At 35.9% G+C, this 15,807-nt stretch overlaps 1 protein-coding gene across 2 annotated transcripts in view; it reads right to left on the reverse strand.

Moving 5' to 3' along the window:
- Positions 1-502: 502 nt before the first annotated feature.
- GUCY1A1 (guanylate cyclase 1 soluble subunit alpha 1) overlaps positions 503-15,807 on the reverse strand; it is a 36,246-nt gene continuing 20,941 nt past the window's right edge. For both annotated transcript variants that reach the window (XM_063156322.1, XM_063156323.1), the window contains exons 2-9: positions 13,768-14,165; positions 11,127-11,188; positions 9,454-9,512; positions 7,941-8,650; positions 6,012-6,497; positions 5,344-5,487; positions 3,333-3,487; positions 503-2,168 (exon numbers count right to left, since the gene is read on the reverse strand). In XM_063156322.1, the coding sequence (XP_063012392.1) occupies positions 1,967-2,168; positions 3,333-3,487; positions 5,344-5,487; positions 6,012-6,497; positions 7,941-8,650; positions 9,454-9,512; positions 11,127-11,188; positions 13,768-14,016 (2,067 nt within the window). In that variant the 5' untranslated portion in view covers positions 14,017-14,165 and the 3' untranslated portion in view covers positions 503-1,966. The remainder of the gene's footprint in view (positions 2,169-3,332; positions 3,488-5,343; positions 5,488-6,011; positions 6,498-7,940; positions 8,651-9,453; positions 9,513-11,126; positions 11,189-13,767; positions 14,166-15,807) is intronic.

Consider the following 15,807-nt stretch of genomic DNA (forward strand, 5'->3'; position numbering starts at 1 on the left):
TCAGGAGTCAAATACTCCCCTATATTCTATATCCTGGGGTACCCACACAGCACTGCTAGTAACCTCTGGGTATTTCTCTCAATAGAACAGAACTATCTGACCAATATAATACTGTAAAAATCAGTTTCCAAGATTTGCATAGTTCTTGTTTCCTTGAAACACTGGGGTCCAAAGTGTTACAAATACATGTGCCTGTATATATGTATATATGTGTGTGTGTGTATATATATACATATAAATATACATATATATACATATATATGCATATATATATATATATAAAACTTTCTGGTTCCATTTTTGTGCCACAGAACTATTTCTAAGCATCTTGGATGGATATAGTAGACCTGAGAAAGGATTCAATGGTTCAAGTTTTGTTCAAATGCTCCTTACAGGAAATCTGAATTGAAATGTGTCTTTAAAACATTTTTAATTCTAGTCGCTTTTAAGGTCTTTTCTCAAGATTCTGATGCAACATGTATGAGTTTCTACCAAACACTAGTAGGATTAAATGGTTTATTGAGCTTCAGAATGTACCAGTCAAGATCAGAAAATGAACAAAATTGTATCTTAGTCTAATAAAATTGCTCCCTGTAAATATTAAGAGACCAAAATCTGATGTAGTGGTTTGAAGAGACATTTATGGCTTGATATGCCAAACGCCAGGAGCTGAAGAAGTCATAATAATACCTGATACAAATGGGAGTAGTAGTGTGTGCATAAGTGATGCAGTTCTCCAGCCTGTAGTTGGGATCAAACTGTACAGCACAGAGGAATTTCTGGGCAGATGGATGTGCTCATCAGAGGCAGAATCCTCAACTCAGAACTCTTAACTAACTCTATTCTGCCAGTTCCACAGGCCAAGCCTTTAGGATTCTCCACTCATATTCCATCAGCCACAACAGAAAGGTTTGTACTGTAGTAGTACTAATCTTTGTAAATGTGCTCAGATGTTTAAAAGCATCTCTTTTCACCTGAAAACTCCCCTGGCAACTTCAGACCGAGTATGTGATGGGCATTTCCATAGCACCTCACACCCACATTGCATCCTCAGATAAGGATCAGAGATTTAAGCTGGTGTGCTTCCATTCCATACAGTCTAACTGGAATTCCACTTCTAAGCAAACATTCCAAAGCATATTTTATTACACTTCTGTTAAAACATTTCAAATTTAATTGACAACAAAAAGAAAACATTTATTGCTGTAATACATAATAACAAGTGGATAGTATTATTTTTAAGTACTTTAAAAACCCTAAGAACTAAAATAGTTTGATGATTACAGAGATGTTAGTATGTGATTATACAGTATTTTAATCTATATTCATTTTATACACAAAATAAAGTTCATGAAACAGTAAGCAGCAACTCTGCTATGCATGTGTATTAGCTACAATTATCAGCCTGATCCAGAAAATGCTGAGCACCCTCATACTTTGACCAGCCAGTGTGAGAAGATGGTCAGCAGCCTTCTAGGATGGGGCCCAAATGATGCACTAGGAGTATGTGATGGCAGTGACATACTTTAATATTTTAATGGACATTTTCTTATGGAATCTCTAAGAAAATACATTTTCATAGTCATTGATAAGCACCAGCTCACAACACTGCATGTGGCTGCATCACTTGCACATTACATTTCCTGACAAACTGCATATACAATACATCTAGAATTCTCAGTATAGAGAGAACTGTAGCACTTACAAATTACCACAGGGAAAATACAGTTTATAGTAGCATTTCCAACAGTGACATTGCAACATTACTTCAGCGATTATGTTCCTTATGCAAAGGAGAAATAAAAAGTAGTCAGTGACACACTTCCTGAAATTTTAATACTGGCTTTCAGGTGTTAACAATCTAAAGTGCTTTCATGTTTCATACAGTTTTAAAAATTTTCAATTTGTACCAAAAAAAAAATCCAAATATTTATAAATTTATTCTATACATTTGTGAATGTACAATTTAGTCTATTCCTGTTTCCTCACCAAAAAAATTGGCATTGCCATCTCCCAAATCTCTCTTTTGAAACCAAGTCTGTGAGTTTGTTCCTTGATTATAAGCATCCAGAAAATAGCAAATTCCAGGGATATCACTTGGAAAATTTGGTGGAAGCTCCTCTCTTGAGCGTGGTGTGAACACAAAACCTGGGTATTCCTTTAATAACCTAAATCAAAAATTAAACATATTGATTAAAATCAACCAGTCACTAAGAACTGCAGATATTCAATAACTCTTCATATATGGCAGGGAGAATCCAATTTAACTTTTATAGTTATTTACTGGAAATATAAAAAATAGTGTTTACTTGGTAACCTTGAAAACCTTTTAAAGTGTGCATCAGTGCAAATAACAGTTTCTCCTCTTTTTATTTTTGTCTTGGTAATGTTTTGCACATAGGTGCTATGTTTGTTGTAATTTTTTTCAAGAATTATTTAGTGCTAAAAGCTTGCTCACATCCACACATCAAATGCACCATAATTAGTATTTCAAAGAAGGGAATACTGTGAACCTTATTAAACTATTCAGACCCTCTTATCAATTCTAATTTTATTTGCTTTTTCACATGTTGAAACAGAGACTGCTCTCTGTAGGGATAAATGTTGGTTAACTCATACCAAAGCTTTCAAACAATTACTGACATATACAGCAGTTGTGCAAGGTGCCAAAACGTTATGCATGTGTCTTTAGAATTGGTGAATGAATCAAAATTTTAAAAAGACACCAAACAAAAAGGAGGTTAACACCTCATTCAGTCAGAAAAAAAAAGAAACTCCATAACAACAATAGTTTACCAATTAATCAACATGCCTACTTTTTAGGGGTATGATTCAAAATGATTTTCCATATGAGTGGAATGGAAAAACAATCACTGTTCGTCAGCACTGCTTATGTTGACATACAAAAGCACTGGTGATGCTAATGCCCTCTCTGCATTTTCAGAGTGCATGAGCAAAAGAGCATTTCTCTGTGCTCTAATACCTGTGCTGCTTTTTCTAAATCACCTATCCAAAATCATCTTAAGCTTGGCACCATCTATGTCACATAACACATGCTGCAGGGGATGTCAGGAAAGATCCTCTGCCAAATTCTCTGTCTGATGCTGGATGCAGAACCTTGCCACAAGGCACTATCAGATATGTGGCAGTGGGTACAACCTAAGTAAGAAAAACAGATCACAGTCCAAGCTACACTGAGGGTAGCAGAGCTTCCTTAAAAGTAATAATAATTTATACTTTTGCTTATTTTCCCCAGCCAAAAAAAACAACAAGAAGATAACAGACTACTACAGTAACTACTGCAGGTGGACATTTTACATACTGCACTGTACCTGTAAGTCGTTGGGCTGACATTTATTTTTCTAGGTATACTGCAAGATTCAAACTTATTGGCAAGGGTCACATTATTTCCAAAAAGGCAATAACGAGGCATTTTAACCCCAACAACTCCAGCAAAGACAGATCCAGAATGAAGGCCAATACGCATCTTTAAACAAAAGAAAGAAAACAGCACTTTTAGGTAAAACAGAACTGGTAAAGTCAATTTTATAAATTATTCTTCATTAAAAAATATAAAGAAAGAATGAGCTACAAAAATAAACAGGGTTAGCAGAGTCTCCTTACAATATCTGTACTCTGGTCATTACTGCTCATGGAGAAGGAACTAGCTGAAGTTTATCTTCTTCTGCATTTTTAGTCAATAATCCTACCATATCAAAATGTGAACTGCTGTGAACTTAGCTCATACTCAGATCTTTGACTCTTACTTAGCTGCTGCTGGTTTTTTATGGTTCTTTTTGTTAGTTTTTTTTTCTGAGCTGTGTTCTTTTTCTCATGTGCATTATACATGTGTAGAGGTGTTTTCTTCAGAACAGCATTCTGACTAAATAATGGTATGATGCCAGGAACCTTGTATGTCTACTCTGCATAGTACTCTTTACATACCAAGAGAGTATCATACCAGTACGAAGAAGTTGCAGTTTCTAACTTTGAGTGTAAAAGTAGAAAAACCTGCAACAATACCAAAATCCACCCACATTGAAAAGATGGCTGAAATATGTTCATCAAAATGCAAGTCTGATTCAAAGTATGCCATTTGCAGTCACACCTTTTTTTCTTGGCAATTGATATGTAAAATGACAGTAGATTGTGTGACAAATGTATTGCTTTGCACAATATACAATGTTTTCATGAAGCATTTAATTAAAATAGATGCATGCTTTCATTAAAAATATAGTTTCCTTCTTAGAAGCTTCTGGTTAGGTACTTACACAATATTACATTTTATCCTTATTTTAAAATAGTTTCAAAAATGTAGTACTAGCATTTGCATGTAAATTATACACCTGTTATAACATTGTCAGAGTGTTTCCAGATTTTTAAAGTGTAACTTAATTTGATACTGCAAAATACAAAAAGAACAATATTTATCTATAATTCAATACTGCTGTTCTGTGTGATAAATGTGGAGCATATAATCCTCTTAATAACCATTTTCTTTTTCTTGGAATACAAGTATTCCTTAATTTAAAATTAAAAAAAAAAAAACAAAAAAACAAAACGAAAACCACTAAGCTTTCTGGAGGAACAATGAACAGATAAATGTTAAAAATTAGGAAATGAAAGACATAATGAACTGAGACACCTCTATTAAAAATAACAGGATGGCTATTCCAGGCCATTTGAACTACATTGAAGGTCCACAACATAATTTTTCATGCACACAGACCTTTCTTTTTCTTTCTCAGTAGGACATAATCCTATATGAAAATTTCAGTACATGTGTAAGTTCTCACTGAAAGGAAGCCATAAATATAATTACCACTGAATTTAACAGTTGCTTTGACAGCATTAACACCATTATCTTATGGTGGTTCAGTATCTGACTGTGAAACAAGAGCAGCAATGGAATCCTCCAAAGCTGTGTGGATTACTACAATCAGAACGTCTTTGGGCATTCATATTCATAGCTTCTGCGTCAAAAGACCTGCAGTCTAATTTGGAAAGAGGATTAGTCATTTCCTTAGAAAAGAGACTATTCCATGCCACTGACAGTTTTATTGCTACTGAGACAAGAACTGCAGCATGTCAGATTGCACCTATTCACTTCACTGCATTTGTCTTTTAAGTTGATTTTCATATCTCTATTTCACCTTTACCACTCTACAAAACTCTCATCCACAAATCTAAAAAGGTCAGCTTCTCCAGCCACAGTCACTTGATTCCCCAAATTCCCTAAGTTAATGCAATGATGTGAAAATTCCTTGAGACAAAATCCCAGAAAGCAATTAAAGAAACAAAAGAGCTCAGTTTAACCAAAGAAAATACAATAAAATATATGACCTTGATTGGCTCTCCATGGGGAGACACCACCTCGTCTGACAGTTCCATCATCTTCAGGGCCATCAGTGCTATTTGAACAGCATGTGTTTCACTTTCTTTGTGCAAGCCTCCAGCAACACAGTAGGCATCTCCAATAGTCTCCACCTAAAACAGACATATTTGTTCCTTACACTTAGATTGTTTGATAAATATAAAAGAACTGCCTAAGTTCTTTCAGTAAGAATGTAGTAAAACGTAATTCTTGAGTAAGTCTTAGTTTTCCTGCAAAATTATTTAAGTACTGGACAAATCTTGCAGTATCATGCAAAAGGAAAAATTACACAACTTTTATTTATTGCTGGGCATAATTCTAAAATAGTTTTCCTTTTTCATTTACAGTCAGGCACCCCCAGCTACATTAAACACCTGTTTACTCCAGAGTCACAACACTGTCATTGAAATTAATTTTTAAAATTAACTGTTAAGTTTTGATGGTTTTTTTTTCTCGGCTGAATTAACAGCTGTTTGTGTTCACCATTTTTGTTTGTTTGTTTTGTGATTTATTTTGTCTTTCATTTGAAAAAGGTTTATAGCAAAATAATTTTTGGACTTCTGTTATCTTTTGTCCCACTTATTCTTAATTTCCTTTCCTGCCCCATAATCCCAAAGAAAAGGAATGAATGGTGTACCTTGTAGACATCTAGCTCTCCACATTGGTAATCAAAGCGAGTATAAAGCTCATTAAGCATGGTGATAACCTGCATAGGTGAGCATTGGGAACAGATGGCAGTGAATCCAACAATGTCAGAAAACAGCATTGTGACATTATTAAATTTCTTGGCTTGTACAACTTGTCCCTGCCACAGCTGCTGAGCAACCTCTCCAGGAAAAATTGAAAACAGAAGATCTACAGTCTTCTTCTTCTCCTCTTCAAGTGCTTGATGGGCCTGCTCAAGGGTTGCTTTTAGCTTTCCTAACCTCTTCTTCAGTCCATCCTGGGCTCTGGCCTGCTCTCCTATCAGAACAACATCTCTTAAAGCATTGTGAATGGGAATATCAGAGAGGTATAATCCACGTCCTGTAAAATCTTCTAGTCTGTCCACACAGGGAGATCCCAAGAATAGAATGGCACTGGATTCAAAAATATAGATCATTTGGCCTTTAAGATCCATTACCTGAAACAGTTAAAGAAACAAGAATTCACACAAAACATGCAAGGCAATGGTCTAGAAGTAAGAAATTTTAGAGAAAATACACTTCGCTAAAATGTAAGAAAATCAAGACTGGTCCATAATCCTTACATTTTTATTTAGTTGCTTAGAGAAAACATGGGGTGCTGAATCACAGAGCCATCAAGTAAGTTCATTTTTATTTAGTCTTCTGGTAAAAGAGGACCCCAACTTAAGGATAAACCCCTAATTATGTCTGAGTATCAGTTTATCTTAGGGAGAAAAGAAAACTGAAAAGAATAATTTTGAATATTATCAGCAATTGATAAAATGTGCTACTATAGTGGCCTCTGAACTTCTACTAATAACTGGTTCATGCACCACTTTCTCCATAAGGTAAAGTGAGAAAATCTGCTTCAGTTTTATCACAGGATGTTCAGTACTCACTGAAATTTAAAATTAAAGGCAGAAATGGCAGGAATATCCAATTTTAATAGTCTAAAAAGGAAAAATATTTTATGTGAGGTGTTTTTATGTCCCTTCTTTATTCAGTTGTGTAATGTGAAAGGTGCTGCAGAGCTTAGCTTAACATGGCTCTGAAAGACCACTTGTTTAATAAAATCTGTTCCTTACTAATAGACATTTGCATATGCAAGTACATGCAGAATCAAAGCCAACTCTACTACCCCTTGTAACCATTCTAGTGCAGAAATGGATCTGAGATGAAGTAGCTACAGCTTTTGATACATTAGTAGCTACATTAGTAACTGGGTAAAACTTCCTAACTGTTCCTCATTGAAGTTTTTGGAGTGTTGAGTCCGAGTTGGTAATTCATCCCGGAGTGCTTCAGACGTAGAGAAGCTGGAATTTAGCTGGGACCAGGAACAAATAAAAACAGTCATTGGACACAAGATGTTTTTTACTGTCCCAGGTCATTTGTCACAGACCCAGCTTCAGCAGAGATAGTTGAAATCCCATCAGCTGAAACTAAGTGGAACCTTTGGTGATTCTATCTGATGAAAACATCAGAGTATCAAAGATTCCAAAACACCAAAGGCTGAATGAGCACAGAAAACATCTGTTTATTTTCCCCAAACCTAGAACTGTTCCCAGATAACTCAGGGGCATTTTGTTAAAGCTTTTCCTGCCACTGTCTTTGTGCTGAAGATGCCCTTACTCTCAGCAGCATGGCTTTATCTCAGTATTTCAAATTACTGAAATGAATCAAATTTGCAGTCAGATTTTACTTCTGTAAAAGTCCTAAAGCAGAGCTTTGACTGAACACTGGCTTCAGAATCTGAATTACATTTGACTACGCTAATTAAATCATTATTATGCAGTTGTATCAGATGTAGATAATGCAAAATGCACCATGTTTTGTGGCTATTTTAACTCCATCTGAAGAAAGAAAATTCCTGGTAGAAGTAATGGTGATAAAAAGTCTCTTACCATGGATGGTTTCATATCAGTATTATCCCATCTTCTAACTCGTACAGTAAACTGCATATTTAGCATGGTCATTATTGCACTAAAAGTGCAGCTTACTTTGGGGGTAAGAATTTCAAAATACTCTTCAAAATTTGGCTTAGCCTGGAATTCTCTCCTGGTCAAAAGTCTTCTTATCCCATTTCCAATTTGAAGAACTGACATGTCCTTGTCAAACATAAAATGAAATGGGAAAGTCTTACAGAACACAGAGGCAGGAATCACAAGTGAAGACTGTGGTTTACATGGAGATAAGGATGGTTTTGCACTTTTGACTTGTATAGAATACAGCAAATAAGGCTGATTAGCAAACTCAGTGCAGTCATTATGGAAACAAGGAGGCATGAGCATCACTTCCACCTCAGTTTCATACAAAATATGAGCTGCTGCTTTAATGATACCAGGTAGAATAAGACTTGTGATTTTCTTAGGAAAGAAATAATAAACATTTAAGAAGTCCTGATCTTTCTCCAGGCATAATATGGAGGCATCTTCAAGTCTGTCCTTTTTTCCTGCTTCTTGGCTGTGGCTACTCTGCTTCAGCAGAGTAGTGAAACTATTCAAGAAGTCCTTAAGGGTGCCTCCAATAACCCCTAATATGTGTTCATCCTCTTCATAGCATATTTTGAATAGCTCTTCACCAAGAGATTCCCGTAGAGACTCCACGGGAACACCTGCACAGAACCACATTTTAGTCAGAGCTGCACTCATCATCCTGAATCACAGGCTAACCTCCCCATTTTTTTCCAAAACAAACAATCAATACCCTTCCCTGATACAGCATTGACACCTGAAGGCACTCTCATTTAGGAGTCCTGGAAACAAGGCCTGGAAATGGGGGGATGATTGGTTGTGGTTTAGAAAGACCCAAGATTCAGTGTTCTTTGTAGAGATGTAAGACAAAATGGATGCAAGTTTTGGCACAAGATTTAACTCAACTCCCTTAGTTTGAAGTTTACTCCTAAAGGAGTAAAATAAGTTTAAAAACTAACACACAAATAAAATAGAATCTGCTGATCTAAGTACTATGTGTAACCCAGTACATTAAATAACCCTGGGAATATTCTGGAGCACTGAGGCCAATTGGCACTGAATGGCTCACATCATTGCTAGTAAATTTGTTTTACCCAGATAGCTGCATGCAAGCTGACTGCTGGAAATATTCCATTTCTCCAAATGTTACTGGGAATCCTTTGAAAAAGTATTATCTCTCACAGACCAGCTGTGTGCCTGGACCAGTTAAACAGTTTAAGTGTACAGAAGACCATATTCAGTTCCAGGAAATGTTAATTTACTATTACAGATGTAGCCAGAGTTACATATTAAAAATTATAGAGTTCTCTTCTGACATACAACAGTCCTCAGAATATGAAGTAACATATTAGTAACAAGACTAATTTATATAAAATATATATTTTATGTATATATAATAGATACTCTATTTATTTATATATATTACTAAACAAGCTTAAATTACCTGCTGCATTAGCATGATCACTGATTATTTTTTCAAAATCTTCTCTATCACCAGTTTTTCTGCAAAGATCATAAAAATATAATAAAACCCTTGAATTATCAAGATAAATGTGGTAAAGACAATAAGTATAGAAGTTACCTTGTCTTTAAAGTGTATAGACTCAGTTCTGAGATCAAATAATAAGTTTTTAATTAATTCAAAAGGGGGTCTTGGTAGGATCTTAGATTATCCTATGCATTTCTGGTAAATTAAAAGTTTTGTGGTCTGATAAAAGTTTTGTGGTCTGAGCTCAAATTGTGAATTTCAGTCAAATGCTATTGCCTGTCATTGCAACAGTCCTGGTTTTTTGTTTGGTTTGCGTTTTTATCTTGAAGCCAAAACTAAATTTCCTAACACATTGTAAAATATAATTGGCATTTATATTCAAGCATTTTTTGGAATTACAGTGTATTTAATTCAAAAGAGGCCAGAACATATTTTTGCATTGAGAGGAAAAACAAATAACAACTATTAACTCCAAAATTACTTGTTCATTGTTAGTAATGAAGATATGTGACACAAAACTGCAGCCCTCTGAGTTCTCTGAGGACAATAAATGTCAAACTGAATGTTTGACTCCAAGTTATGAGAAAGACTTATAGCTTAGATTAATCTTCATATAAGCAATAAATGCCTGATACATGCCTTCTGAATTTCTTCACTTGGAATATCATAGGTATATTTATAGGCAAAAACAACACAGACACTTAGATTTGTTTTACATTGGCATTATTGCCTCCTTCAGAATATCACAGTAATTTTTTCTTTTCAACTGATACTCCAGGGAAGCAACACATAATTAAAGAATGGGAAAACATTCATAGCAATAAGCCAGTCAGCAACTGCAAAGCACATCTGACCCGCTATCTTTGGTTCAGTCAATGTATGTAAAGTGCTTTAAAAATATCAAGTATAATTTAAAAGATACACTGCAATTATCTATTCTTATCATGGTGAGCAACAGTGTAGTTTCCAACTTGATTATTTTTCTTCATTTCAGAAAGCAGATTTATACTGATGGTTTTATTTTTTCAGATGCATTCAATAAACAGAATCATCAGAGTATCATGAGATGGAAAGAAATTCTAACTCCCTACAAGGCTCAAATGATTAATATTGGATACTAAGAAGTGCTGAAAATTGAGCTGAGTTCCTCAGAAACAGAAACCAGAAGCCATGTGAGCTCAGGAAAACATCCAAGTCAGCATCTGTAGTGTAAGAGTGTTCACTGTATCAGAAACCAAATTATTGTGTATAATACTAATAGTATTTCAGAATCTTTCCCCGGGATCTTAGAAACTCTGAGCTAGATCCATATACAACCAATCTATTGCTCCATCAATGCCAAGCTGTCTCTGAGCTCCTCCAAAGTCCTAGCCTGCTTTGCTTCCCTGTACAATTTGTCCATTAAGTCAACTTTGTGAATGATGTCAATATTTGTGAATATTTTATAATAAACTAAATCATTACTAGCTTACTTTACAAGAAAAGTTACACACCAATTTGACAAGATAATTGAATATAAATTCCAGAAGTCTTGATTCCTGGTCACCACCCCATTCCTGTCTGAAAAACATTATTGCACTGATACAACATTATTGCAGTGTAGTTACAAACCCATTACACTTACATACCTGGTTTCTTTTATTCTGTGTTTTGCAAGTGTTCTCTGCAGTGCAAGATTTAGCCTTTCAAACTGGGGAAAAAAATAAGTATGTCATATGCATATATGTCATTGCTGAAAATTTAATCATGAGGTAACATTTTTATACACAGAATTTCTTTGCCATCCTTGGGACTAACAACTTTCATTCAAGACAGTATTGTTGTTAGAAACAGCATGTCACTTCTGTGGTTATGGGGTTTACTTTATGTTCATCTCTTCAGCTCCAGTACCACTGTAATTAAAATTAAAAAGTTAAGCCCCTCAGTAATTAAGCCCCTCACTTCATGTGCACCAGTGGTAGTGTATTTTAAAAACAGTGATGTTCTTCAGCTCCAAGTTTTCAGGTGGCAGTAAAGACAGTGCTGCTAAGAAATAACTAACACAGCTCTCTATTATTACAAATCCCAGCCCCCAAAAAAACACAAAGTACCATTAATACAAAATTATTTTAAAGAAAAGAATAATTTTTGCTGTGTATGCCACGACATCCTCCAAATGAAAATCTAGTCATTGTAGACAGCCTTTATTAAAGGATTCTCTAATAAAAGAAACTTTAGAGCATAACGAATATTTGCCTTAAAATACTTCAATCCCATGATTCCATATCCCTTTTGCAGTTCCTAATTGGAACAGATGGAACATTTTCCAAATATGTGTATTTCAAATTGTTAGGGCCAGTAAAGCTGTCATATGTATGTAGTCTCTGATATTCAAACCCCAAACTTCCCACACAGACAGGGTCATAGAATAGTACTATACTGGCATGACAGAATTCAGCTGTGAGGCTTCCTGTGGCCTGGCTTTTCTTTGGCTCTCTTTCCCTAAAGAAACTAGCAGCTTTTACTGCATCTTTTACTTTTTGTATTTCCAGGAGGAAAGGTTGCACAACCAAAGAAAATATCACATGAAAGAAAGACATATTCTGTAAATGTTCTCCAAGGAAAAATCTAAAGTGAATTAGATGCATATGTACATATCTATATCTGAATATATAGAACACGTATATGAACACAACATAAATTACATCTGTGTAGAAACCAATACAGTAAGTGGAACGCCATCCAATCCATTACTTATAAATGAGCAATGTTCTCCATATTTCTGTAAAGAAGTAAATTAAACAACAACATGCACTACATTATATCCCAAATTTAATCAAAAAGTTGTCTGGAAGCACTTTGTCCTGGACTTCCAAGCACAGCTCACTGTCTCCATGAGAAGCACACAGTTCAACAGAGGTCATGATGCAGCTCCATTTTGGAGCTTCCAGTTGGAAGGAAGATGATGTTACTCAATGACATTTAGGTAAGGTAAATTTTCTAAGCAATGAAAAATATGTTTCTAAACAAGCAAGGCCCTTTTATGGAAAAATAGGATTAGGAAAATGCTTAGGGCTTGAACCTAAATCAGCATGAGAACAGACTTGGACAAAGTTCTGATGCATATGACTTGAATAATTGTAAATAATAACAATGATAACCTTGAATTTCAGTGGTTCCTAGTATCTTTGCTTTGCCAAGCTTTGTCCCAGATGATGAACTAGCCTATCATAATTATGTAATAGGCAACTGCATACATTTATACCACTCTTTAAAGAGGAAAAAAATACCAGTTATTAAAAATCCCATGAACAACTATATACTAGAAAAGCAATGCAGCAATCATGACATCCTGGAAAGGGTGCTTTGCCAGTTCATTTTTGGGTTACGAGTATTTTCCTTTATAAATTTAGAGATCAGTTTAAAGGTTTAAAGGGATGCATTCCATCTGTATAAATGCAGCAGAGGTAAAAAGATCTGCATAACCAGATCTGCAAATAGATTTAAAAAAACTCCAGCACTTTAAGTAAGATACACCAAATGTCCAAGTAATGGAATTGTAATTAAATGAGTGTACAGAATTGTCCATTTGCTATTTCCAGTCCCGATATGTCAGTCAGTTCCTTCAAACCTCCCACTGAATTTGAGACAAGGCCAAGAGCTGGATGTCAGAGAGCTGCATTTCTCATGTTCTTTTTACAGAGATAAACCACGGTATTCATCTCCTCTCAAGCAAGCCCAGGCCTGTTTTCAGTTAAGTTGAGCAGAGACATAAGAATATCTTTGTGGTAAATACGAACAGTAATGGTTTTAAAAATAGCATGACAGGAGGTTAGTATCACAGCAGATGGAAACATCTATTTTAATTTTTTTGTGATAATGACTAATGCACTTAGCAGTTTGGATTCAGTTAGGTGAACTGATGAGATGACCACATAATTTACATAATTAGGTAACAAGGCCAAATTACTATTACTATATCTCTATGTTAAAAAATGGTACAAAAATAGATGGATTTAAAAAGAACAATTATAAAGATCAGTGTAAGGGTGCAAATGCAAGGCAAAAATAAGGGAAATACATTGGAAGGAATGATGTTTATGACACAGACTGTGGCAAAATTATGTCCAGAAGGAATGGAAGTGGATTTAAACTAGGGAGAACTACAAAAGAACACAAACTTTTAAGTTAAAGCAACTTTCTAAGGGCTTACATCTAAAGGCAGGCATAGAATGCTTTTTTAACATTTATAGTTAAATGCTATTAAAGTTTTATTTAGTACCTATTTACCTCAGGAAAGATTAGTTTGCAGATGCTTTCAGTTAGTGTGTGCAGGTACACTCTACTTCTGCTCGTTTTCCTTTGTGGAAGGTTTCCTTGACCATCTTTTTCATGGACTTCTTTGCAGATGGGCAAAGCTGCTCTAGAGCTGTTTTCTGTGCAGTCCTTGTCATGTTCCTCAGTAATGTGACCTTGAGTCAGTAAGGAGAAAGGACATTCTCCTGTGATCTTCAAGTCTTTCAGTTTTGTACAGAACATACTGTACAAAGTCTCTCTCTTGAGATTAGGAGTACTTAGCTCTGTGTTTACTAACAAGAGCAGAAGATGCCGGAATAATAAGTTGATAAGGCAACCGCTGTGGAAGGTTATTGGTAGCTATAAATCACCACAGAAAAAATTTTCTGCCCCTACAAAACAAGAAAGAAAAAAAGAATTACAAACATTTATTTTCTCTTTTAAATTCTTACGATGTGCTGGTTTTATCTTAAGTGCATTAAAATAATGGCTTTTTGAGGACTTAGCTCAGGAAAGCACTTACTCTTGTCCCATTTTAAGCATGTAGTATCTACTGACTTTAGTGCTTTGTGTAACTCAAGCTGAGTGCATGGTCAAGTTTTGTATGAGTTGGGACTCAAGTGATGAAGGCAGAGGACTTGTCTTACCCGACACATATTTGGTCACATTGATGGATGAGGTTTCTGAAAGTTGAATTCCAATGAGGAAACCTTTTTGATTCTTTATAAGTAACTATTAAAAACTATCTCACATGAAACAGATTAGTTATGAATACTTAAATCTAAATTTACTTGATGTCCAAGATATCCTTTATGTAACAGAGAAACATATGACTTAAGTTAGTGTGTATACTTAAACAGTAAACCAACCAAGACCAAAGGTTAGAGTCTCTTGTAAAAACAACTGACTGGTGACAACTCACATCTTGGGAATTTGACCACACAACTGCAGTTGCTTGGAAACACTAAGGGATTTTTATGCTTTTGAAGGTGGTATTTTCCAAACAACACATTAAACTTTTAATTTTAATAGTGGTTCCATTTGTTACAGGGCCAAAGCCCAGCTAGAACTTAATCTGACTACTGCTGTAAAACACAAAAATGTTTTTACAAATACATCAGCAACAAAAGGAGGGCTAAGGAGAATGTCCATCCTTTACTGCACGCAGGAGGAAATATAGTGGCAAAGGACAAGGAAAAGGCTGAGGTACTCAATGCCTTCTTTGCCTCAGTCTTTAACAGTGAGAGCAGTTGCTCGCAGGACACCAAGACCCTGGGCTGGAAGACAGAGACAGAGAGCAGAATGATGCTCCTGTAAACCAGGAGAAAATGGTCAGTGACCAGCTACACAATTTAAGATACACAAGCCCATGGGGCCAAATGGGATTCACCCAAAGATCTAAAGGCAACTGGCAGAAGAGATCACCAAATCATCTTTCATTTACCAGCAGTCTTGGCTAATTGGGCAGGTCCCAGTTGACAGGAGGTCCGTTAAGATAATGTCCATCCACAAGAAGTCAGAGGGAGGATATCACCTTGCAGCCTGACTTCAGTCAGGCTCAGTCAGCCAGGGAAGGTCATGGAGCAGATCATCTTGAGTACCATCACACAACACATGCAGGACAACCAGGGGATCAGGCACAGCCAGCATGGGTTTAGGAAAGGCAGGACCTGCCTGACAAGTCTGGTCTCCTTCTATGACAAGGTGACCTGCCTAGTGAATGAAGAAAAAAGATAAAATCTACCCAGACTCAGTTAAAGACTTTGACACCATTTCCCACAACATTCTGGAGAAACTGGCAGCTCATGGCTTTTACAAGAATATCCTTTGCCAAGCAAAGAACTGGCTGGATGACTAAGCCCAGAGAGTACTGGTGAATGGAGTTACACCCAGTTGGCAGCCAGTCACTAGTGGGGCTCCCCACAGCTCAGTATTGGGGCCAGACCTGGTTAATATCTTTATCAATGACCTGGACAAGGGGATTGAGTGAACCCTCAGTCAGTCTGCAGGCAGCACAAAGATGGGTGGGAATGC

This window comes from Melospiza melodia, chromosome 5 (genome assembly GCF_035770615.1).
Source record: "Melospiza melodia melodia isolate bMelMel2 chromosome 5, bMelMel2.pri, whole genome shotgun sequence".
NCBI lineage: Eukaryota > Metazoa > Chordata > Aves > Passeriformes > Passerellidae > Melospiza > Melospiza melodia.